The sequence below is a fragment of the Dendrobates tinctorius genome, unplaced genomic scaffold (assembly GCF_039654945.1).
Source record: "Dendrobates tinctorius isolate UK_male_01 unplaced genomic scaffold, ASM3965494v1 ptg000396l, whole genome shotgun sequence".
NCBI lineage: Eukaryota > Metazoa > Chordata > Amphibia > Anura > Dendrobatidae > Dendrobates > Dendrobates tinctorius.
Genome location: NW_027362062.1, coordinates 4,205,667 through 4,224,504, shown reverse-complemented (window position 1 = coordinate 4,224,504; position 18,838 = coordinate 4,205,667). Strand labels below are relative to the sequence as shown.

The following is an 18,838-nucleotide window of genomic DNA, read 5'->3' as shown; positions in this document are numbered from 1 at the left end:
ACAGTAAGTGACGAAAGGCTCTCAATGCCAGGAAGATGGCCCAAATTTCCAGGATGTTGATGGGCATGTTCGCTTCCACTGGTGACCACTTTCCCTGTGCTCTGTGATGTAGGTGCACCGCACCCCAACCTGTCAGGCTCGCGTCGGTGGTCAGAACCTTCCATTGACCTGAGAGAAAGGATTTTCCCGTTGCCAGTGAGGTTGGCTTGAGCCACCAGTGCAGGGACCTCCTGGTTGCCGATGTTAGCCGGAACTCCCTGTCGAGGGAGAAAGGATTCCTGTCCCAGGACTTGAGGATGGCTAGTTGAAGAGGCCTGAGGTGAAACTGGGCAAATAGTACCGCCTCCATTGCCGCTGCCATCCTGCCAAGGACTCTAATGGCAAACCGGAGAGATCGGGGGAATTGCGGAGGATTAGGCGAACTCCTAGACGGAGAGCCAGTGCCTTGTCCCTGGGAAGGAGCACCAGACCCCTGGAGGTGTCGAATAGCATCCCCACGAAGGTCAGAGACTTACTAGGGGCAGTCGATGACTTTTGTAGGTTGACTAAACAGCCCAGGTGACTCAGAGTGTCGATTACGATTGAGACGCTGACCTCGCAGTCCTTGAAGGTGGAAGCCTTGATGAGAAGGTCGTCCAGGTATGGAACGACTACTATGCCTCTGGAGTGCAGAACGTCCATGGTGGCAGCCAGGATCTTGGTAAACGTTCTGGGAGCCATGGCGAGTCCGAATGGGAGAGCAACGAACTGGTAGTGGTCCTGGTTGTATGCAAACCTGAGAAATCTCTGATGGGCGGGAGCAATCGGTATATGCAGGTATGCGTCTTGTATGTCTATGGAGGCGAGATATTCTCCCTGGTCCATGGACGCAATGATGGACCGAAGGGACTCCATGCGAAAATGACGAACCTGTACATACTTGAGTTGTTTTAGGTCCAGTACAGGCCGGACGCTGCCTCCTTTCTTGGGGACTACGAACAGATTGGAGTAGAACCCTCGAAAGCGCTCGGCCACGGGAACCGGTACTATGACTCCTGGTGGAAGGCACGAGCCTTGTCTGGCGGTTTTGGGGGGACAGAGAGGAAGAACCGGTTCGGTGGGCTGGAAGTGAACTCTATCTTTTATCCGGAAGACACTATTTCCTTGAGCCATCTGTCTTCTGTAATAGGCAGCCAGACTTGCTGAAAGAGTAGAAGTCGTCCGCCTACAGGTGGGGTGTCTTCCGGAGTTCGTGAGTCATGATGAGGAGAAAGTTTGAGGTTTTCCTCCTTTGTGCTTTGCCTGGCCTGCTTTTGACTGCCAGGTCCTGTCCGGCCTCTGCGCCGCCCATGGGTTGTACCTACGTGGAGAGCGGTTACGATTTTGTGCTGGACGCGAGACGGACCAGCCTGAAGCATTCCGAAAGGATCGGAATCGTGTTTGGTTACGCCTTCTGAACGTGCGTTTAGGCTTTAGTTGAGGGAGAGAAGTACTCTTACCCCCCAGTGGCGTTGGAAATCATTGTGTCCAACTTTTCACCGAAAAGCCGCCCACTGAGGTACGGGAGATGCGTGAGGGACTTCTTTGAGGCAGCGTCCGCTTTCCAATCCCGCAGCCAGAGGACAGGCCGGATTGTGATGGCGTTTGATGCTAACCTCGCTATACCTCTTGCGGAATCTAGAGCTGCATGAAGCATGTAATCTGCTACCACTGCTATTTGGACCGCTTGGTCCGACAGCTCAGGATTTGAAGCTTGGAGGCCAGTCTGCAATTTTCTGGCCCAAGCCAGAATGGCCTTGTCCGCCCAGACTGAAGCGAACGCAGGAGCCAGAAAGGCCGCTTCAAAAAATTGAACAAGCCACGCGTTCTACCTGCCGGTCTGCTGCGTCCCTGAGGGTTGAGCTATCTGGCAGTGAAAGGAGGGTTTGTGCTGCTAGTCTAGAGACTGGGGTGTCCACTTCGGGTGGATCTGTCCACTCCTTGGTGTCCTTCTGTGGGAAGGGGTACCTTGCCTCCAAATATTTGCGGTTAGCGAATTTCTTCTCAGGCTGCGAAAACTGCTTAGTAAGGATCGTCTGAAATTCTGGGTGATTAGAGAAGACCTTAGGTGGTTTCAGAACACTTTCAAAGCAAATCTTGTGTTCTGAGGCTTCCGGGGGTGGATCAGAAATGTCTAGCACCCGATGGATGGAAGAGATTACGTCCTCAACTAGCGCTATATTGCTAGGAGAACCAGGGACCGGAGACCTCTCCGCTTCGTTGTCTGAGTCACAGATGCCTTCCGAATCCTGCGTATCGCTAAGGTGTTCCCTGGTGGGCGAACTGGGGCGGAGGTCTTCTGTGGTCGGGGATCGCTGTGGAGATCTGCGTTGCCTGTCTCTGTTAGGGGACGGTCTAGGTGACCTGGAACTACGGTGTCTCTCCCTAGTGGGGGATGACCGTGTGCTATGGGATGACGCAGATGAACGCGACCTGTGGGTCCGCTTACGTCTGGGAGTGCCGGAAACGGCATGTCCCTGAGTGGAGCTGTCCCTGAGTGGAGCTGTCCCTTTGCTGGGTAACGCTCATAGCCGAGACATGACCCTGCAGAGCCTGTAGCAATGTGGAGGTTAGGTTATCTATGGACTGCGCCATACACTGCGACATCTGGGTAGCCCATTCCGGCGTGGTAGCAGACGCTGAAACATTGGTAGGAGGCTCTTGGGGTTCTGACCCAGTATTTTGGATACAATCCCGGAAGTACGGGTATGTAATGCCACTGGGGAGAGTGGTTTTGCAGGCTGTGCAGAATGCATAAAAACAGTCCTGCCTGGTTCTCTTCCTTGAGCCCGGCATAGTGCACAGAGTGCAGAAGGGCTGGCTATGCAAAGGGCCCTACAGGGGTGGCTATATAGAGGAAACCTATAGGAGAGCCTTACAGGGCATATGGAATCACAGCCGAGTAAAAAACCCAGCTGTGATCTTACCCCACCAGTGTGCTCCTAGGTCCAGCGCCGCAGACCCACAGTCCTGTGCCCCCCCGGAGACTGGCTGGCGTGATGCTGCTGAATGCAGTGCCTGTAGCAGAAATGGCCGCCGAAAAAAAACGAAGAAGGGGCGGAGAGCTGAAAAGGGTGCGCAGAGCTGTATAAAAACGTGCCCTTTGTGTCTCGATCCGCCCTTTCTAAGACACTGTAGAGGGTCATATTTGTCATCCGGGGGCGGAGAAGAGGCGGCGACTTCAGCTAGGCCGAAGCCGCGGCCTGAATTAGATGCCGATGCCCAGAAAGGGCTCCAGGCCGGTGCGGAAGTCCGGGAGGGGGTCGAAACTGAACCGGACCCCCCCCCCCCCCCGGATTGAAAAGGCAGGATAGCGGTGGGGCTATAATCGGGAGGGGGGCTGTGAGAAGCCCCTCTGAGGCACCATAGATCTGGTGCTGCCGCAGGCACAGGGGTCCCCTGTCTTCATTGTTCCATGCCTGCCTGCACTCCCCTCCCTGGCCCCGACAGGAGCCCGCAGCTGGGCTGGGGTCCCTGGTTACTCTAAGCTGCAGAGTGCCGTGGTACAAACCCTACCCCTACCTGAGGCGTCTCAACCTCCCCCAGAGGGGGATTAGGGAGGGTGCTGCTGTCACCATCAGGGGGCTTCATCCTCGCCTCGACCTCAACCCAAGACCAAAAGGAATTGGGGAAGGAGGGGGTCTCTACTTCAAACCAGCACCCGCAGGACAGGGGAAGGAGCGACATGGGGAACAGCCATCTCAACTTCAACCGGACACCCCATGATAGGGGACCGAGGAAGGAGCCATGCCGGGAGTCTCACAGGAGACCCTCTTTTCTTCATCTGTAATCCGGATGAAAAAGGAAAAAAATTTTTTAGGTGTGCCTCCTTGCGACACTAAGCAAAAACTGGTGAAGGCTGACGCCGTCCAGGGGTGTATACTGCAGAGGAGGAGCCATAGTTAATCTTTTTCAGATTATGCATAGTGTCGCCTCCTAGTGGACAGCAACATAACACCCATGGTTCTGTGTCCCCCAATGAGGCGACAGAGTAACTATACTTGTAGCTTTGTATGTAGTATTTTAGTGCACAGTTACATTAGTCAAGATCCACATTTCATAGGGATGAATCATATAGATCAGTAATGCAACACACAATTTGGTGCAATTTTCTCAGCTGACTTTGATGCGAAAATCTGCAGCATGTCAGTCTGTGCACAGTCCCTTAATGGTTTGTTTTATCTTTTATCTTCAGGAGTGCACTGCTAATCTACCTCCCGGCTTCTTGGGGACGATGTGCTCCTCCTGCCTCCCGGCTTCTTGGGGACAGTATGCTCCTAAAAACTTACAGTCCGAGCCAGTGGCATAGTGCCACGCTGGCCCAAACTGTGAATATGAGGCACTGGAAGAGCGCAGGTGCATGGACACAAGCCAGACGGAGCGATCCGGATAGTTTCAGAGCGGCACTTACAAGCTATAGAGCAGAGAGCTTGCATAGGTGTGCTTCTTGTGCAAGAAACCGGCCACTGCTGCCAAAACCGCAGAGGTGGGGCAGCACGGTGGCTCAGTGCATAGCACTGCAGCCTTGCAGAACTGAGGTCCCGGGATCGAATCCCACCAAGGACAACATCTGCAAGGAGTTTGTATGTTCTCCCCGTGTTTGCGTGGGTTTCCTCCGGGTTCCTCCCACATTCCAAAGACATACTGATAGGGAATCTAGATTGTGGGCCCCATCGGGGACAGTGATGACAATGTGTGCAAACTGTAAAGCGCTGTAGAATAAAGAATTCCTCCGTTCTTGTGGACTGAAAAGATTTGCAAGTTGCAAAATATTTTTTTTTTAAGCATTTTGCATTTTTATTGGTTTAACAAGACACCCCCCCTTATTAGCTTTTCCCATAAGTAAAAAGGAGATTTTTGTGTACTCACCGTAAAATCTCTTTCTCTTAGCCTTTAATTGGGGGACACAGAACCTTGGGTGTTATGCTGCTGTCCACTAGGAGGCGACACTATGCATAATCTGAAAAAAGATTAACTTTGGCTCCTCCTCTGCAGTATACACCCCTGGACGGCGTCAGCCTTCTCCAGTTTTGTGCCAAAGCATAAGGAGGAACGTAACCAAATAACATAACCATGCCTGTAAGAAGGCTACTATGTACGAGCTCAAGAACAATATGAGAACTCAACAGGAAACAACGGCCCGTAAGGGCAACAGGGTGGGAGCTGTGTCCCCCAATTAAAGGCTAAGAGAAAGAGATTTTACGGTGAGTACACAAAAATCTCCTTTACTCTGTCGCCTAATTGGGGGACACAGAACCTTGGGACGTCCCAAAGCAGTCCCTGGGTGGGAAGCAGTGGACGAATATTGTGCTGACAGTCCCCTAGACTTGGGGTACTGCCGCCTGCAGAACCAGTCTACCCAGGCTCGCATCCACTGAGGACTGGGTATGAACACTGTAGTGTTTCGTAAACGTGTGTAGGCTAGTCCAAGTGGCCGCCTTGCACACTTGTTGTGCCGAAGCCTGATGCCGAATGGCCCAGGAGGCCCCTACTGCCCGTGTAGAGTGTGCCGTGATACCGGCCGGAAGAGGGGAACTGTTAAGTCGGTAGGCCTCATGTATGGTGGACCTGATCCACCTGGCAAGGGTAGCCTTGGAAGCCGGCAACCCCTTGCGACTACCTTCCGGAAGAATGAAGAGGGAATCAGATTTCCGGAAAGGTGCAGTCCTGGACACGTAAATCCGCAATGCCCTGACTAGGTCAAGCGTATGCAGAGCCTTCTCCACTCTATGTAACGGAACCGGGCAAAGGGAAGGCAGTGAAATCTCTTCGTTAAGGTGAAAGTTGGACACAACCTTCGGAAGGAAGGATGGTACCGTGCGGAGAACCACCTTGTCCTGGTGAAAGGCTAGGAAAGGTCGTCTGCAGGAAAGTGCTGACAATTCCGACACTCTGCGTAACGAGGTGATAGCCACTAGAAAAACCACTTTCTGAGACAGAATGGAGAGTGGAACTTCTCTAAGAGGTTCGAAGGGTGGAGCTTGCAATGCTGTCAGGACCAGATTGAGGTCCCACGTATCCATCGGACGTTTGTAGGGAGGAACCAATCGGGAAACTCCCTGGATGAAAGTCCTTACTTGCGGTTTAATAGCAATGCGCTTTTGAAAAAGGACTGAAAGCGCCGACACCTGACTCTTAAGCGAACTTAAGGATAGCTTGGCATCTAGGCCCGATTGAAGAAAACCTAGTACCTTCGGGAGGTAATAAGGGAGTGGGACTTGTCCATGAGATTCGCACCAAGAAAAGAAGGCTCTCCAGGTACGATAATAGAGCTTGGCAGAGGCAGGCTTCCTTGCCCTGATCATAGTTGCAATGACTGCCGGTGAAAAACCTGCCTGGGTTAGAATCCAGGTTTCAAGGGCCATGCCGTCAAATTGAGGGCCCCTGAATTCTGGTGGAAGAACGGACCTTGAGACAGAAGGTCGTGGCGGTCGGGTAGACGCCAGGGGGCGTCTGCCGTAAGTTGGACGATGTCGGCGTACCAAGTACGTCTGGGCCAGTCTGGCGCGATGAGGATGGTCGGAACTCCCTCTTGCTTGACCTTCCTCACGACCCTGGCTATTAGGGGGAGGGGTGGAAAAATGTACAGGAGTCGGAACTGGGACCAGTCCTGGACCAGGGCATCCGCTCCGAGCGACCGCGGGTCGTGTGTCCTGGCCATGAAATTGGGAACCTTGGCATTGAGATGGGATGCCATTAGGTCCACATCCGGGGTTCCCCATCGTTGACAGATCTGGTAAAAAATCTCGGGATGGAGAGACCACTCCCCCGAGTCCATTCCTTGCCTGCTGAGGAAGTCGGCTTCCCAGTTTTCTACACCCGGAATGTGTACCGCAGAAAGAACCGACCTTGTGTCTTCCGCCCAGCGGAGGATATGAGCCACTTCTCTCATTGCCTGGGCGCTGCGGGTCCCGCCTTGGTGATTCACGTATGCCACAGCCGTGGCATTGTCCGACTGTATCCGTATGTGCGAGGCTGCAAGCAAGTGATGAAAGGCTCTCAGTGCCAAGAGAATGGCCCTGATTTCCAGAACATTGATGGGCAATGTCACTTCCCTCGGTGACCACTTGCCCTGTGATGTAGGTGTACCGCCCCCCAGCCTGTCAGGCTTGCATCGGTAGTCAGGATCTTCCATTGTCCTGAGAGGAATGGCTTCCCTCGTGTAAGCGAGGTTGGTTTGAGCCACCAGTGCAGGGACCTCCTGGTTGATGACGTCAACCTGAACTCCCTGTCGAGGGAGAAGGGGTTCCTGTCCCAAGATCTGAGCATGGCTAGTTGAAGGACCCTGAGGTGAAACTGGGCAAATGGCACTGCCTCTATTGCTGCTGCCATCCTGCCGAGGATTCTCATGGCAAACCGGAGAGATCGAGGAGGACTGCGAAGGAGTGTGCGAACTCCCAGACGGATGGCCAGTGTCTTGTCCTTGGGAAGGAGCACCAGGCCCCTGGTGGTGTCGAATACCATTCCCAGGAATGTTAGAGTCCGAGTTGGGATGGTCGACGATTTCTGTAGGTTGACTAGCCATCCCAGGCGACTCAGAGTGTCTAGAGTGATTGAGACACTGACCTCGCAGTCTTTGAAAGTGGGAGACTTGACGAGGAGGTCGTCCAGGTACGGGACGACTAGAATGCCTCTTGAGTGCAGGACGTCCATGGTGGCCGCCATGACTTTGGTGAACGTTCTTGGAGCCGTGGCGAGTCCGAACAGAAGGGCGACAAACTGGTAGTGGTTTTGGTTGACCGCGAACCTGAGAAACCTTTGGTGGGCGGGAGCAATTGGTATGTGGAGATACGCATCCTGTATGTCTATGGAGGCGAGGAATTCTCCCTGCTCCATGGATGCAACGATGGACCGGAGGGACTCCATGCGGAAATGACGGACCCGTACGTAATTGTTGAGCTGTTTTAGGTCCAGTATGGGTCGGACGCCGCCTCCTTTCTTGGGGACTACGAACAAATTTGAGTAGAATCCTCGGAATCTCTCGTTCGCGGGAACCGGCACCACAACTGCTGATTGAAGGAGAGAGGAAACCGCTTGGTGGAAGACACGAGCCTTTTCTGGTGGTGTTGGAGGAACAGAAAGGAAGAACCGGTTCGGTGGAACGGAAGTGAACTCTATCTTGTATCCGGAAGACACTATTTCCCTGACCCACCTGTCTTCTGTAATAGGCAGCCAGACTTGCTGAAAGAGTAAAAGTCGGCCGCCTACTGGTGGGGTGTCTTCCGGAGGTCTCGAGTCATGATGAAGTGAAGTTCTGAGGTTTTCCTCCCTTGGGTTTCGCTTGGCCTGCTTTCGACTGCCAAGCCCTGTCCGGTCGCTGCTGCGTCCGTGGGTTGTCTCTGCGTGGAGAACGGTTGCGGTTTTGCACTGGGCGCGAAACGGACCAGCCCGAGGAATTCCGAAAGGATCGGAATCGCGTCTGGTTTCTTCGTTTGAACGTGCGTTTCGGTTTTTGTTGAGGGAGAGAGGTACTCTTACCCCCGGTGGCATTGGCTATCATGGTGTCCAACTTTTCGCCGAAAAGTCTACCAGTAGAATACGGAAGTCGCGTGAGGGACTTCTTTGAGGCCGCATCCGCTTTCCATTCTCGCAGCCAGAGGATGCGTCGGATCGTGATGGCGTTTGATGCTATTCCCGCTACACCTCTGGCGGAATCCAGGGCTGCATGAATCATGTAGTCTGCTACCACTGCCATCTGGACCGCTTGGTCCGAGAGTTCAGGATTTGAAGCCTGAAGACCCTCCTGTAGTCTTTTGGCCCAAGCTAGGATGGCCTTGGCTGCCCAAACTGAAGCAAACGCAGGGCCCAGAGAGGCGCCTGCCGCTTCGAAAATAGAACGAGCCATTCGTTCTACTTGCCGGTCTGCTGCGTCCCTGAGGGTTGAGCTATCCGGCAGAGAGAGTAAAGTCTGCGCTGCTAGCCTAGAAACCGGAGGGTCCACTTCAGGTGGATCTGCCCATTGTTTGGTGTCTTCCTGTGGGAAGGGGTACTTCGCTTCCAGATATTTGCGATTAGCGAATTTTTTGTCAGGCTGCGCAAACTGTTTGGTAAGTATTTTCTCAAACTCATCGTGATTAGGGAAGACCTTAGGTGGTTTTTGAACACTTTCGAAGCAAATCCTATGTTTTGGGACTTCCGGGGGCGACTCTGGAATTTTTAGCACCCGATGAATAGAAGAAATTATGTCCTCAACTAGCGCTGTATTGCTAGGGGGAGAAGGTACCACGGACCTGACCGTTTCATTATCTGAGTCGGAGTCACAGATGCCCTCCGAATCCTGTGCCTCACTAAGGTGATCCCTGGAGGGCGACCTGGGGCGGGGGTCTTCTGTGGTGGGGGATCCCTGTGGTAAATTGCACTGTCTGTCTGTGGCAGGGGACTGCCCAGGAGACCTGGAATGACGCTGTCTCTCCCTAGAGGGGAACGACCTTGTGCTATAGTGCGACTCAGGTGATCGAGACCTGTGAGTCCGCTTACGTCTGTGAGAGTCGGAAGCAGCATGTTCCTGAGACAAGCTGTCCGTTTGCTGTGTACCGTCCATAGCCGGGGTCCGACTCTGCAGAGCTTGCAGCAATGTAGCAGTTAGGTTGTCTATGGACTGTGACATAGACTGAGACATCTGAGTTGCCCATTCCGGCGTGGCCTGTGACACTGAAGCGTCAGTAGGGACTCCCTGGGGTTCTGACCCAGAGTTCTGGATGCAGTCCCGGCAGTGCGGATACGTGCTGCCACTAGGGAGCGTGGCTTTGCAGGCTGTGCAGAATGCATAGAAACATTCCTGCCTGGTTCTCTTCCTTGAGCCCGGCATAGTGCACAGAGGCTGGCTATAAGGGATCGTACAGGGGTGGCTACGCAGAGGGAACCCACAGAAAGCCTTATAGGAAGTATAGATTCACAGCTGAGTAATGAGAACCCAGCTGTGAGCTTACCCCACCGGTGTGCCCCTAGGTCCAGCGCCGACAGATCCAAGTTCTGTGCCCCCCGGAGACCGCTGTGATGCTTCTCTCCTGGATCTCATCCAGAAAAAATGGCCACCGGGGCTCTGAGGAGAGGGAGGAGGGGGCGGAGAGCTGAAAAGGGCGCGCTGGGCTGTGTAAAAACGCGCCCTTTCTGCCTCAATCCGCCCCTTCTATGACACTCCAGTGTGTCATTTTGGTCATCAGGGGGGCGGGCCGGGGGGGCGGGGAAAAGGCGGCGGCTTCAGCTAGGCCGAAGCCGCGGTCTAAATTTGAAGCCTGATGCCCAGGAGGGCTCCAGAGCGGCGCGGTAGTCCGGGGGGGGCTGATTTGTACCAGACCCCCCCAGAACGGTCGACTGGATAGCGGTGGGGGTAGCAGGGGTAGCGGTTTTTGTATGGGGGGCCCCTGAAGGGCTATGGAGCCGCTGCTGCTGCAGAGACAGGGACGCAGTAAAAGCCCTGTTTCTGCTGTGCCATCCAGTCCGCACCCTCCCCCGGCCCCCACAGGATCCCTCAGCCGGCCTGGGGTCCCTGGAAGCTGCGGAATGCTGCCTGATCTCCGACCCTACCTGAGGCGTCTCAACCTAATACCCCCTGCGGGGGATTAGGGAGGGTGCGTCTGTCACCGTCAGGGGGTCTTCATCCTCGCCTCGACCTCAACCCAGACCCCTTAAGGGTGTTGGGGAAGGAGGGGGGTCTCGACCTCGAACCAGGACCCGAGGGACTGGGGAGGGAGCGACATGGGGAAAAAAACCACCTCAACCGGGTACCCCTAATAGGGGACCGAGGAGGGAGCCATGCCGGGAGTCTCGCTGGAGACCCACTTTTCTTCATCTGTATTTCCGTGAAAAAAGGAAAAAAACGGAAGAAAAAAGGTGTGCCTCCTTGCGACACTAAGCAAAAACTGGAGAAGGCTGACGCCGTCCAGGGGTGTATACTGCAGAGGAGGAGCCAAAGTTAATCTTTTTTCAGATTATGCATAGTGTCGCCTCCTAGTGGACAGCAGCATAACACCCAAGGTTCTGTGTCCCCCAATTAGGCGACAGAGTAAAGGACACTATTATTTTCAAATATTTCAAGCAAAAGTTAGAATCTGTGGCAGATCAGATGCCCTGACCCTAAAAGTCACTGTTTTACCAATGACTGACCCATTAAAAAAAAACAAAAAAAATAGCTTACTTTTCCAACTCTTCTTGAGAGTGAGCGAAGGTGCAGCTGGCCCCACGGGGGCATCCTCCCCGCTGCTTCATGTCCCTGCACATGTAAGTCTTGTACTTGCTGTGCTGCGGAGGCTGTGCCAAAAAGAAGACAGAGAAGGTTATTACAGGTGGACGCAGGAAATCCTTCCAAGTCAAAAAAAGGTCAACAAAGTCCATCCGCTATATGATTGAAAGTTTCTTGCTGCAGCCATGGCACAATTTTAACACCTTTGTTTTTTTGCACCCTGCAGAAAACATCAGTGGTGATGGTCAAGTTCACACATTTCTCTAGATCTACCGTAATTAAAAGGCATATACCAGTAATCGCTCATCAGGAGCAGATTTACGGCACAATGCTGAGATTTATTGCACAAGGTTATTGTTCTGAACAACCATTATCTTTTGTGAAATTTTATAAAACATTGCAGAAATCTGTCCTAAAATTGTAAGACATCAAAGGAAAATAAATACATGAGTTCCTCGTATATGACACAGTGACTAAGATGAACAGTATTTATACAAGATTTATAGACACCATTTTCCAGGCTACAAATCTCTAAAAAATGCTGACAACTCGACAATGCGTCTCCCTTCAAGAGTGACTCTCTGACCACTGCCTGTTGTCAGGTTTAATCCTTCTCCGGCAGGACGGAGTGGAGACCAGTTACGGGAAGTGAGGGCAGGCTTTCAGCTTAGGGCAGACAAGCCATTGGCCGACGGCAAATGTAATGCATGCTGGGAAGTAAGAAGTTCCAGCTCCCATAGTGCTGGCAGAATGCTGAAGAAACAGCCAATCTAAAAGAGCGCGGGCAAATATTCGAGCAGGAAAATCAGGACTGTTCCTGGATATATTAGATGCAAAAAAAAAAAAAAAAAAAGCTGTTTTAACTTGTCAGTTATGATTACAGCAAGACCATGCTTTAGTTTATGGTGAAATAACAGATATACTTTAATATTCTGCATTCCAACTCCCACAGATTTCACCACGTAGCTGATAGAAAGGCAAAAAGGTTAAATCCGCAGTGGGTCTGATCACACCCTAACAGCCCCGCCATGTTATAGGAATTCAGCTAAGCTGTTTTCTGTGCCCAGTAACAATCAGCAGAACTAGGATTGCAGCTCCGGACCATAAATTACTCGCTCTACTTCAATCATTAGAAACCAGATGCGATGCAAGGGGATATTCGCACCTTCAAGATTTCCCACTGTATACTACCAAAGGCAGCCTGTGAGATATGCCACTGCAAAGCCATACAATGCCCATAGATGCTCATGTTAGAGGGGTTGTCCAGGAGTGGGCTACTTATTTAGCCTGCCCAAAATAAAAAAACATCACCCTCCTGGAACAGCGTTGCTTCTGCAATATTAGAGCTGTGATTCCCACAACGTCTGATATGAAGGAATAGTGAAGGCTGCAGACGATCTGCGGTAAAGTACATGACATTGTGGGAATCACGGCGCCAACATCTCCGGTCTGGAAGGCAAGTATATACAAACATACACATTTTACTTTATGTGGGTCACTTAAAGGAATTGTCTAGCCTTAAGCTACAAGTCTACAGTCATTCTAGGTGGCTGCAGACTTCAGAATCCTCACTTTGCATGCACTGCAAGGATTCTCTGGTGCGATCATATGCCGACTAGACGTGCACAGTCTCGCTCAATGCAACTTTTTGACATAGTGATCAATGAGTGGAACAGGCTGCCACGAGAGGTGGCGAGTTCTCCTTCAATAGAAGTCTTCAAACAGAGGCTGGACAGACATCTGTCTGGGATGATTTAGCGAATCCTGCTTTGAGCAGGGGATTGGACCAGATGGCCCAGGAGGTCCCTTCCAACTCTATGATTCTATAAGATTCTATGATTCTAAGTGTATGGAGCAAAGCCGGACATGTCTAGTCGGAATGTGGTCGGTCATATGCATGTCGATCCAAGAGAATCATCACACAGTGCCGTGTGAATGAGGATTCACATGTCTGCAGTCACATAGGTTACAACTCTGCAGTCCCTAAGTCCATACAACCCTTTAAGTCAGAGGTGGGGAACCTCAGGCCCCAGGGCCATTTACGGCCCTCGATGACCTTTTATCCGGCCCCCGGGCAGATTCTCAGGGACCACAGTACTTTGGCAGGGAGTTATATTTTGATTGCCACCAGCTCATTAATTTCTTCTTCCTCAGTGAGCACACACATGCAGTGTCCACTACTGAACACTGAAGGGCATGCAATGAAAGATTACGTCCTGACACCAGTGCCAGAGTCAGGATGTATTTTGTGGGCGGAGTTTGTACGGCCCCCGAAGGATGGTATAAATATCCAAATGGCCCTTGGCAGAAAAAAAGATTCCCCACCCCTGCTTTAAGTAATTAAGAAATGGTTGTCAAGTAGAGGAGAATCCAATTACATAATGCAAATTTAATAGGTAATACATTTTCATACTATTTCACCCTCCAAATATCAGTCATAAGCTTCAAAAGGAGGGAAAAAAAAGTCAATCACATAGTAAAAGAGAAATAATCAAACTTATAAATTGAAGTCCTGACCCCGCGGTAGACCTGCGGTTTAAAGGGAGCCGTCTTACATTATAGACCTGCATTACCAGTAATTGTACGTTACATTCCCATGTGGTATCAGCTCTGCGCTCTATACAGTATACAGTCCGGCGAGAGCGGCAAACATCTACAGAACCACAGCACCCATGGGGGAATAAGAATGCAATTCCCTAATACGGAAGAAGCACTACAAAAGTCATTACAAGTGTAAAGTCCACCAGGACCACCCTGGAGATCCTCCGATCATTCATCCGGGCACGTCAGCACTGATCGGCCCAGGATCCTGTGAAACCTCCTCAAAAGTCATTATTGCTGCTGTATTAAACCAAAAAAGGTTTCCGAAGAGAATAGAAAACTGCAGCTGTAATTTTCAATTTCTGCTGTCTACATTAATGAGAGAATTGTGTTTATCGTCATTATTAATACTCCTCCTGAAAGAAATGAGCGTCAATCCTGCTGCAACGTAATACTTGGTTCCCCCCCTTCCCCCCCCCCCCAAAAAAAAAAAGTTTCTTGGAGACACTTGTAGATTATGGTGTGGTACCTGGATCATGTGGTAGCTCCGAGCCTCGCTCACCTGCTGCTGGTCAGTCCCCTTCTTGCTGTGGTTCTGGATGTAATCAACCAGCCCATGCACAACAGTCTTCACCGCCACAAGACCGTTCTCCAGCTGCTCCCATGTTGGAGGTGGAGCATCTAGGATGAAGAAGATTTACAGGTACGGATTAGGTATAAGGCGTGTGATGGGCTGCAGCACCGTCAAGGCTGCAGTCCATCAGCAGCCACCGACAGGACTGCACATAAAAAATGCCACGACATGGCCAGAGTACAGAGCGCTAGGAGTGGCACTGGTCCAAGAACAATGCGGTCATTCAAAAGGGGCTGTTAGGCAGTTGACGGCAGGCGCCATCATTCCGCGGGGCGGTACATGCACAGGTGGATATTTGGGCTCTTGCCACATCATCAGGACGTCACTGTGCATGCGAATCCCCCAAAACAATGGCACCTGTGAGGGATGTCGGCCAGGGAAGCAGGTCACAAAAAGATGTCGACCATGGAAGGAGGTCACTGAAAAGAGACCTGTCAATCACTGGCAGGAGGCCGGCATCGGGAGGAGAAAGAGGCCGGAGAGCTGAAGTCTAAAGCTCATTCGCAGATGAAGGAGACACAGATTTGTAATATAAAGGTATGGAAGCAAGTATCATTACCGGTACTTCACTGTTTTGATGTTACTCTGGGGTCTAAAAACCTGCTGACCAGTTCCCCTTAAGGTTTACGGCCACCGTTAAGTCTTTTTGCACTCACAGTTTCCACAAATAAGCAATACCGGTGGGCTGCATTCTAGGGGACATTACGGCCAATCCCCCACCCCCCCAATGTTACTAAATACATAAGATGCTGGTAACTCACCGGGACTTGGATCTATATTCGCCAGCAGCTCTAGGTGAGGTCGTAATCTGTTGAGATTAGCGGGGTCTCCAGTCCTCTGCAGAGCAATGGTCAGTTCCTGGACACTCTGAGCAAACGAGGCCGGGGTCTGCAACTTAACAAAAACTTTCTTGTAATAAATTAACTGGTATCTAAGTTAATCTAAAAACATAAAATACAAAAGTTAGGAATTCATGCGTTATCGAACCCGACCAGAAGGTTCAGGGCAAAATGTGAAAGTCGACAAAAAAAGGGACAACAAACTAAAAATTAAAAAAAAAAACAAAAACTAAATTTTGGACAAGCTAATTTTAAAAGAGCAGAAATGAAGCGGTTACCTTGTCAATAATGGACTGCATATGGGATTTATGAGACTGATCCCCATACAGAAGAGAGGACCACTGATCGGGGGCGATGCGCAGGCCGGCCTCCATTGCTATCTGCACAATTTGAGAATCGTGCTCTCTGCGCAGCGCTTCGTAAGTGCGGAACTCCTCCTTCAGCTGCATCAAGGAGGAATCCTCATCACGCTTTGTGACCTGAAATTAAAGTCTTTAATTGTGCAGGTGAAAAAAAAAAAGTACATGCCAATTATCACAGCCTTGCATTTAAATGGGTATACATCTCCTATGGTGCGGGGGGCGGTGACATCGCGTATACACATATCTGTCATGTTGAGTATGTGATCGGCAGGTATCACCCATCTGTCCTACTTCTCTGACGGGATAGGTGCCTGATACCTGCTGCTCATGCACACAAGCCACAAAATATCCATAGCCACGGCGTCACCGGTCCCACCTCACCTCCTGGTGCAGAAGCGAGCGGAGCGGATCAGCCCCTTAATATTTATCACAGTTTCCTTTTTAGACTTCTTGAATAAAATGATACCTTTATATCTATGATCTGAGGTCTTATTCCAGAGAAATCCGGGTTTTTCTTAATATGTAAATGAGCTGATAAGATCTATGGGCCAGACATAGATCTCCCCGAGAATCCGCCTCCAGAGATTATTTTATATGCAGGGAGCCTTACCAGTTTGAGACACGTGGAATAGGAGAGCAGACTATCAGTCATTACATGACTACACTGGTAACGCCCCCATTCATATAAAATAAGCTCTGGAGGCATATTGTTGGGGAGATCTACATCCGGTCAATAAATCTTAACAGCTCATTTACATATTACGAAAAATGTTGATTTCTCAGGAGTAAAACCTAAGATTGCAGATCTCAATGTGTCATTTTGTTTGACTTTCTATGACCTACATGCCCATACAGAATGTTTAGGAGGGATGATCCTACTGACAGATTTCCCTTTAAGAAAACAGCCCCAATAAAAGGCCCGTCCCTTGAATCCAACAATGGCAGAGCTATGATCATTTCAACGTTTTGGTTCCTGCTCGTCACCTCCACAGCCAACAGCTTTTGTCGCGGAAGGAAGCCCCATCTAGCCATATATTTCCATCATGTAATGACAGAGTAGGGGGGCCGTGTTTGGATAACTAAAGGGTGTTTATAAATGGACGACTCTCATATCCACAGGCGAGTAATGAGACATGCACCATTTCTCCGCAGAGGTTACTATTACAGACTGTGCATCACACAGGGACGGCCCAACAAGTAAGAAAATCACTTTTTTTTTTTTTTTTACCTTAAAGCAAGAGGCTCTATACAACAGCTGGACAACATGCCCAATGCTAGTTTTCGAGGCTTGAGGAAAGCGAGGTTCCAGTCTTTGCACCACAAACAAAACAAGGACCTTCCGTGAGAGCGCAGATCCATCTTCCAGAGCCAGGAGGACAAGCTTCAAGGCTTCTTCCTGCATGGCTGAAATGGAGAAGATGACAACCGATCAGTCAGGATGTACCAGTTATACACGGTCACATTGTCATTACAGCCGAGGGTACGAAATAAATCATACGCCGCGTAAAAGAAAAACGATACCTGGTCCCAGGAACTGGCAGCCGCGGGCACGGACAGCTGCCCACAGGTTGGAGGAGAGCTGCTGCGGGTTCTGGTGTTGTAGGATCAACTCGGTCACCGTTCTCTCTCCCAGCGATCGCGCCGCTCTCATTGCTCGGATCCGTCCTTCCTCTTCCACCAGTTGGCAATGAACAAGCGTCACCAGTTTTCGCTGCATGGGGCGGCTTAGCACACTTTGTGTGGTGCTGTTTAGACCAACACCTGGGAGGGGAAAATTACAACAATTAATGTTTATTAAATTACTTTAAAGGGGGGGGGGGGGGGGGAGGATTGACTTAAGGCATCTGTACACCGAAGAATCTGGGACCAACTTCTTTCAGTCTCTCTCCTATTCTGATATACTCCATATCGCAAAGATGGATTTCTCATCTTAACAGCCACCATATTTCTGTGCTGGGTACCTGTTCAATGAAACACTCTGGAGATGCCGCCACACTGCGGTTAGAAATGGAGGAGGGAGCGTAGTGCCGCCAATTTATTCCACATCTGCCCAGTGTTGGTACAATGGAGTAAAGCAGAGCCGCCGGCAGGCGGCGGCAGAATATTGGGCTGCACAGTGGCCTATGAGTGGGTTTCTGTTTTATTCTAAGGGGCAAAGTGTATATTTCATCATGTATCCAGAGGGCAGAGTATTCTTTTTTTATTTTACATTTTCTTTGGCACAGTATACCATGGCCTGCAAAAGTTTGGGCACCTCTGAAAAATTATGACAAGGAAAATGGGTTGATGCAAAAGTTTGGCACCCTACATGGTTAGTACTTGGTAGCATCCCCTTTTGAAATCATCACACCTTGTAAACTCTTTCTGTAGCCAGACGAGAGTCTTTCAATTCTTGTTTGAGGGATTTTCATCCATTCTTCCTTAGAAAATTCTTCCAGTTCTGAGAGATTCCTGGGCCGTCTTACTTCCTCTGCTATTTTGTGGTCTAGCCACAGATTTTCAACGATGTTCAGAACAGGGGACTGTGAGGGCCATTAGAAAACATTCAACTTGTGCCTTTTGAGGTCATCTATTGTGGATTTTGATGTGTGTTTAGGATCATTATCCATTTGTAGAAGTCATCCTTTTATCAACTTCACCTTTTTGCAGATGGTGTTATATTTTTATCAACAATTTGTTGAAATTTCATTGATTCCTTTCTTCTCTCTACCTGTGAAATGTCCCCTGTGCCATTGGTTGCAACACAACCCCAAAGCATGATTGATCTACTCCCATGCTTAATGGTTGGTGAGATGTTCTTTTCCTGAAATTCTGTGCCCTTTTTACTCCACACATACCTTTGATCATTGTGGCCAGAGTTCTATTTTAAACTCACTGGTCTACAGGACTTGTACACAAAATCCATCAGGCTTATTTAGATGTTCTGTTGCAAACTTCTAATACTGAATTTTATGGTGAGGATGCAGGAGAGGTTTTCTTCTGATGACTTTCCATGAAGACCATAATTGTGCAGGTGTCATTGAACAGTAGAACAACATACCACAACTCCAGAGTCTGCTAAATCTTTCAGAATTTTTTTTGCAGTCAAGTGGGGGATCTGATTTGCCTCTCTACTAATCCTATTATCCTATTTATATTATAGGTCAGATTATTGGGGACTTGACTGATCATAAAGAGATAATTTGACCTCAAGAAATATCATCAATATATGAGATGGAAAAAAAAAACCTTTGAGCTAAATGTGAAAGTTCTCACAAGAACG

At 50.1% G+C, this 18,838-nt stretch overlaps 1 protein-coding gene across 8 annotated transcripts in view; it reads right to left on the bottom strand.

The window, feature by feature from the left end:
- The window catches only part of RC3H1 (ring finger and CCCH-type domains 1), a 79,844-nt gene that overhangs the window by 25,132 nt on the left and 35,874 nt on the right, over positions 1-18,838 (bottom strand). For 5 of the 8 annotated variants that reach the window (XM_073563590.1, XM_073563592.1, XM_073563594.1 and 2 more), the window contains exons 4-9: positions 17,098-17,337; positions 16,805-16,980; positions 15,493-15,693; positions 15,137-15,269; positions 14,271-14,422; positions 11,156-11,268 (exon numbers count right to left, since the gene is read on the bottom strand). In XM_073563590.1, the coding sequence (XP_073419691.1) occupies positions 11,156-11,268; positions 14,271-14,422; positions 15,137-15,269; positions 15,493-15,693; positions 16,805-16,980; positions 17,098-17,337 (1,015 nt within the window). The remainder of the gene's footprint in view (positions 1-11,155; positions 11,269-14,270; positions 14,423-15,136; positions 15,270-15,492; positions 15,694-16,804; positions 16,981-17,097; positions 17,338-18,838) is intronic. The other 3 variants (XM_073563596.1, XM_073563597.1, XM_073563593.1) reach the window with 2 other exon arrangements.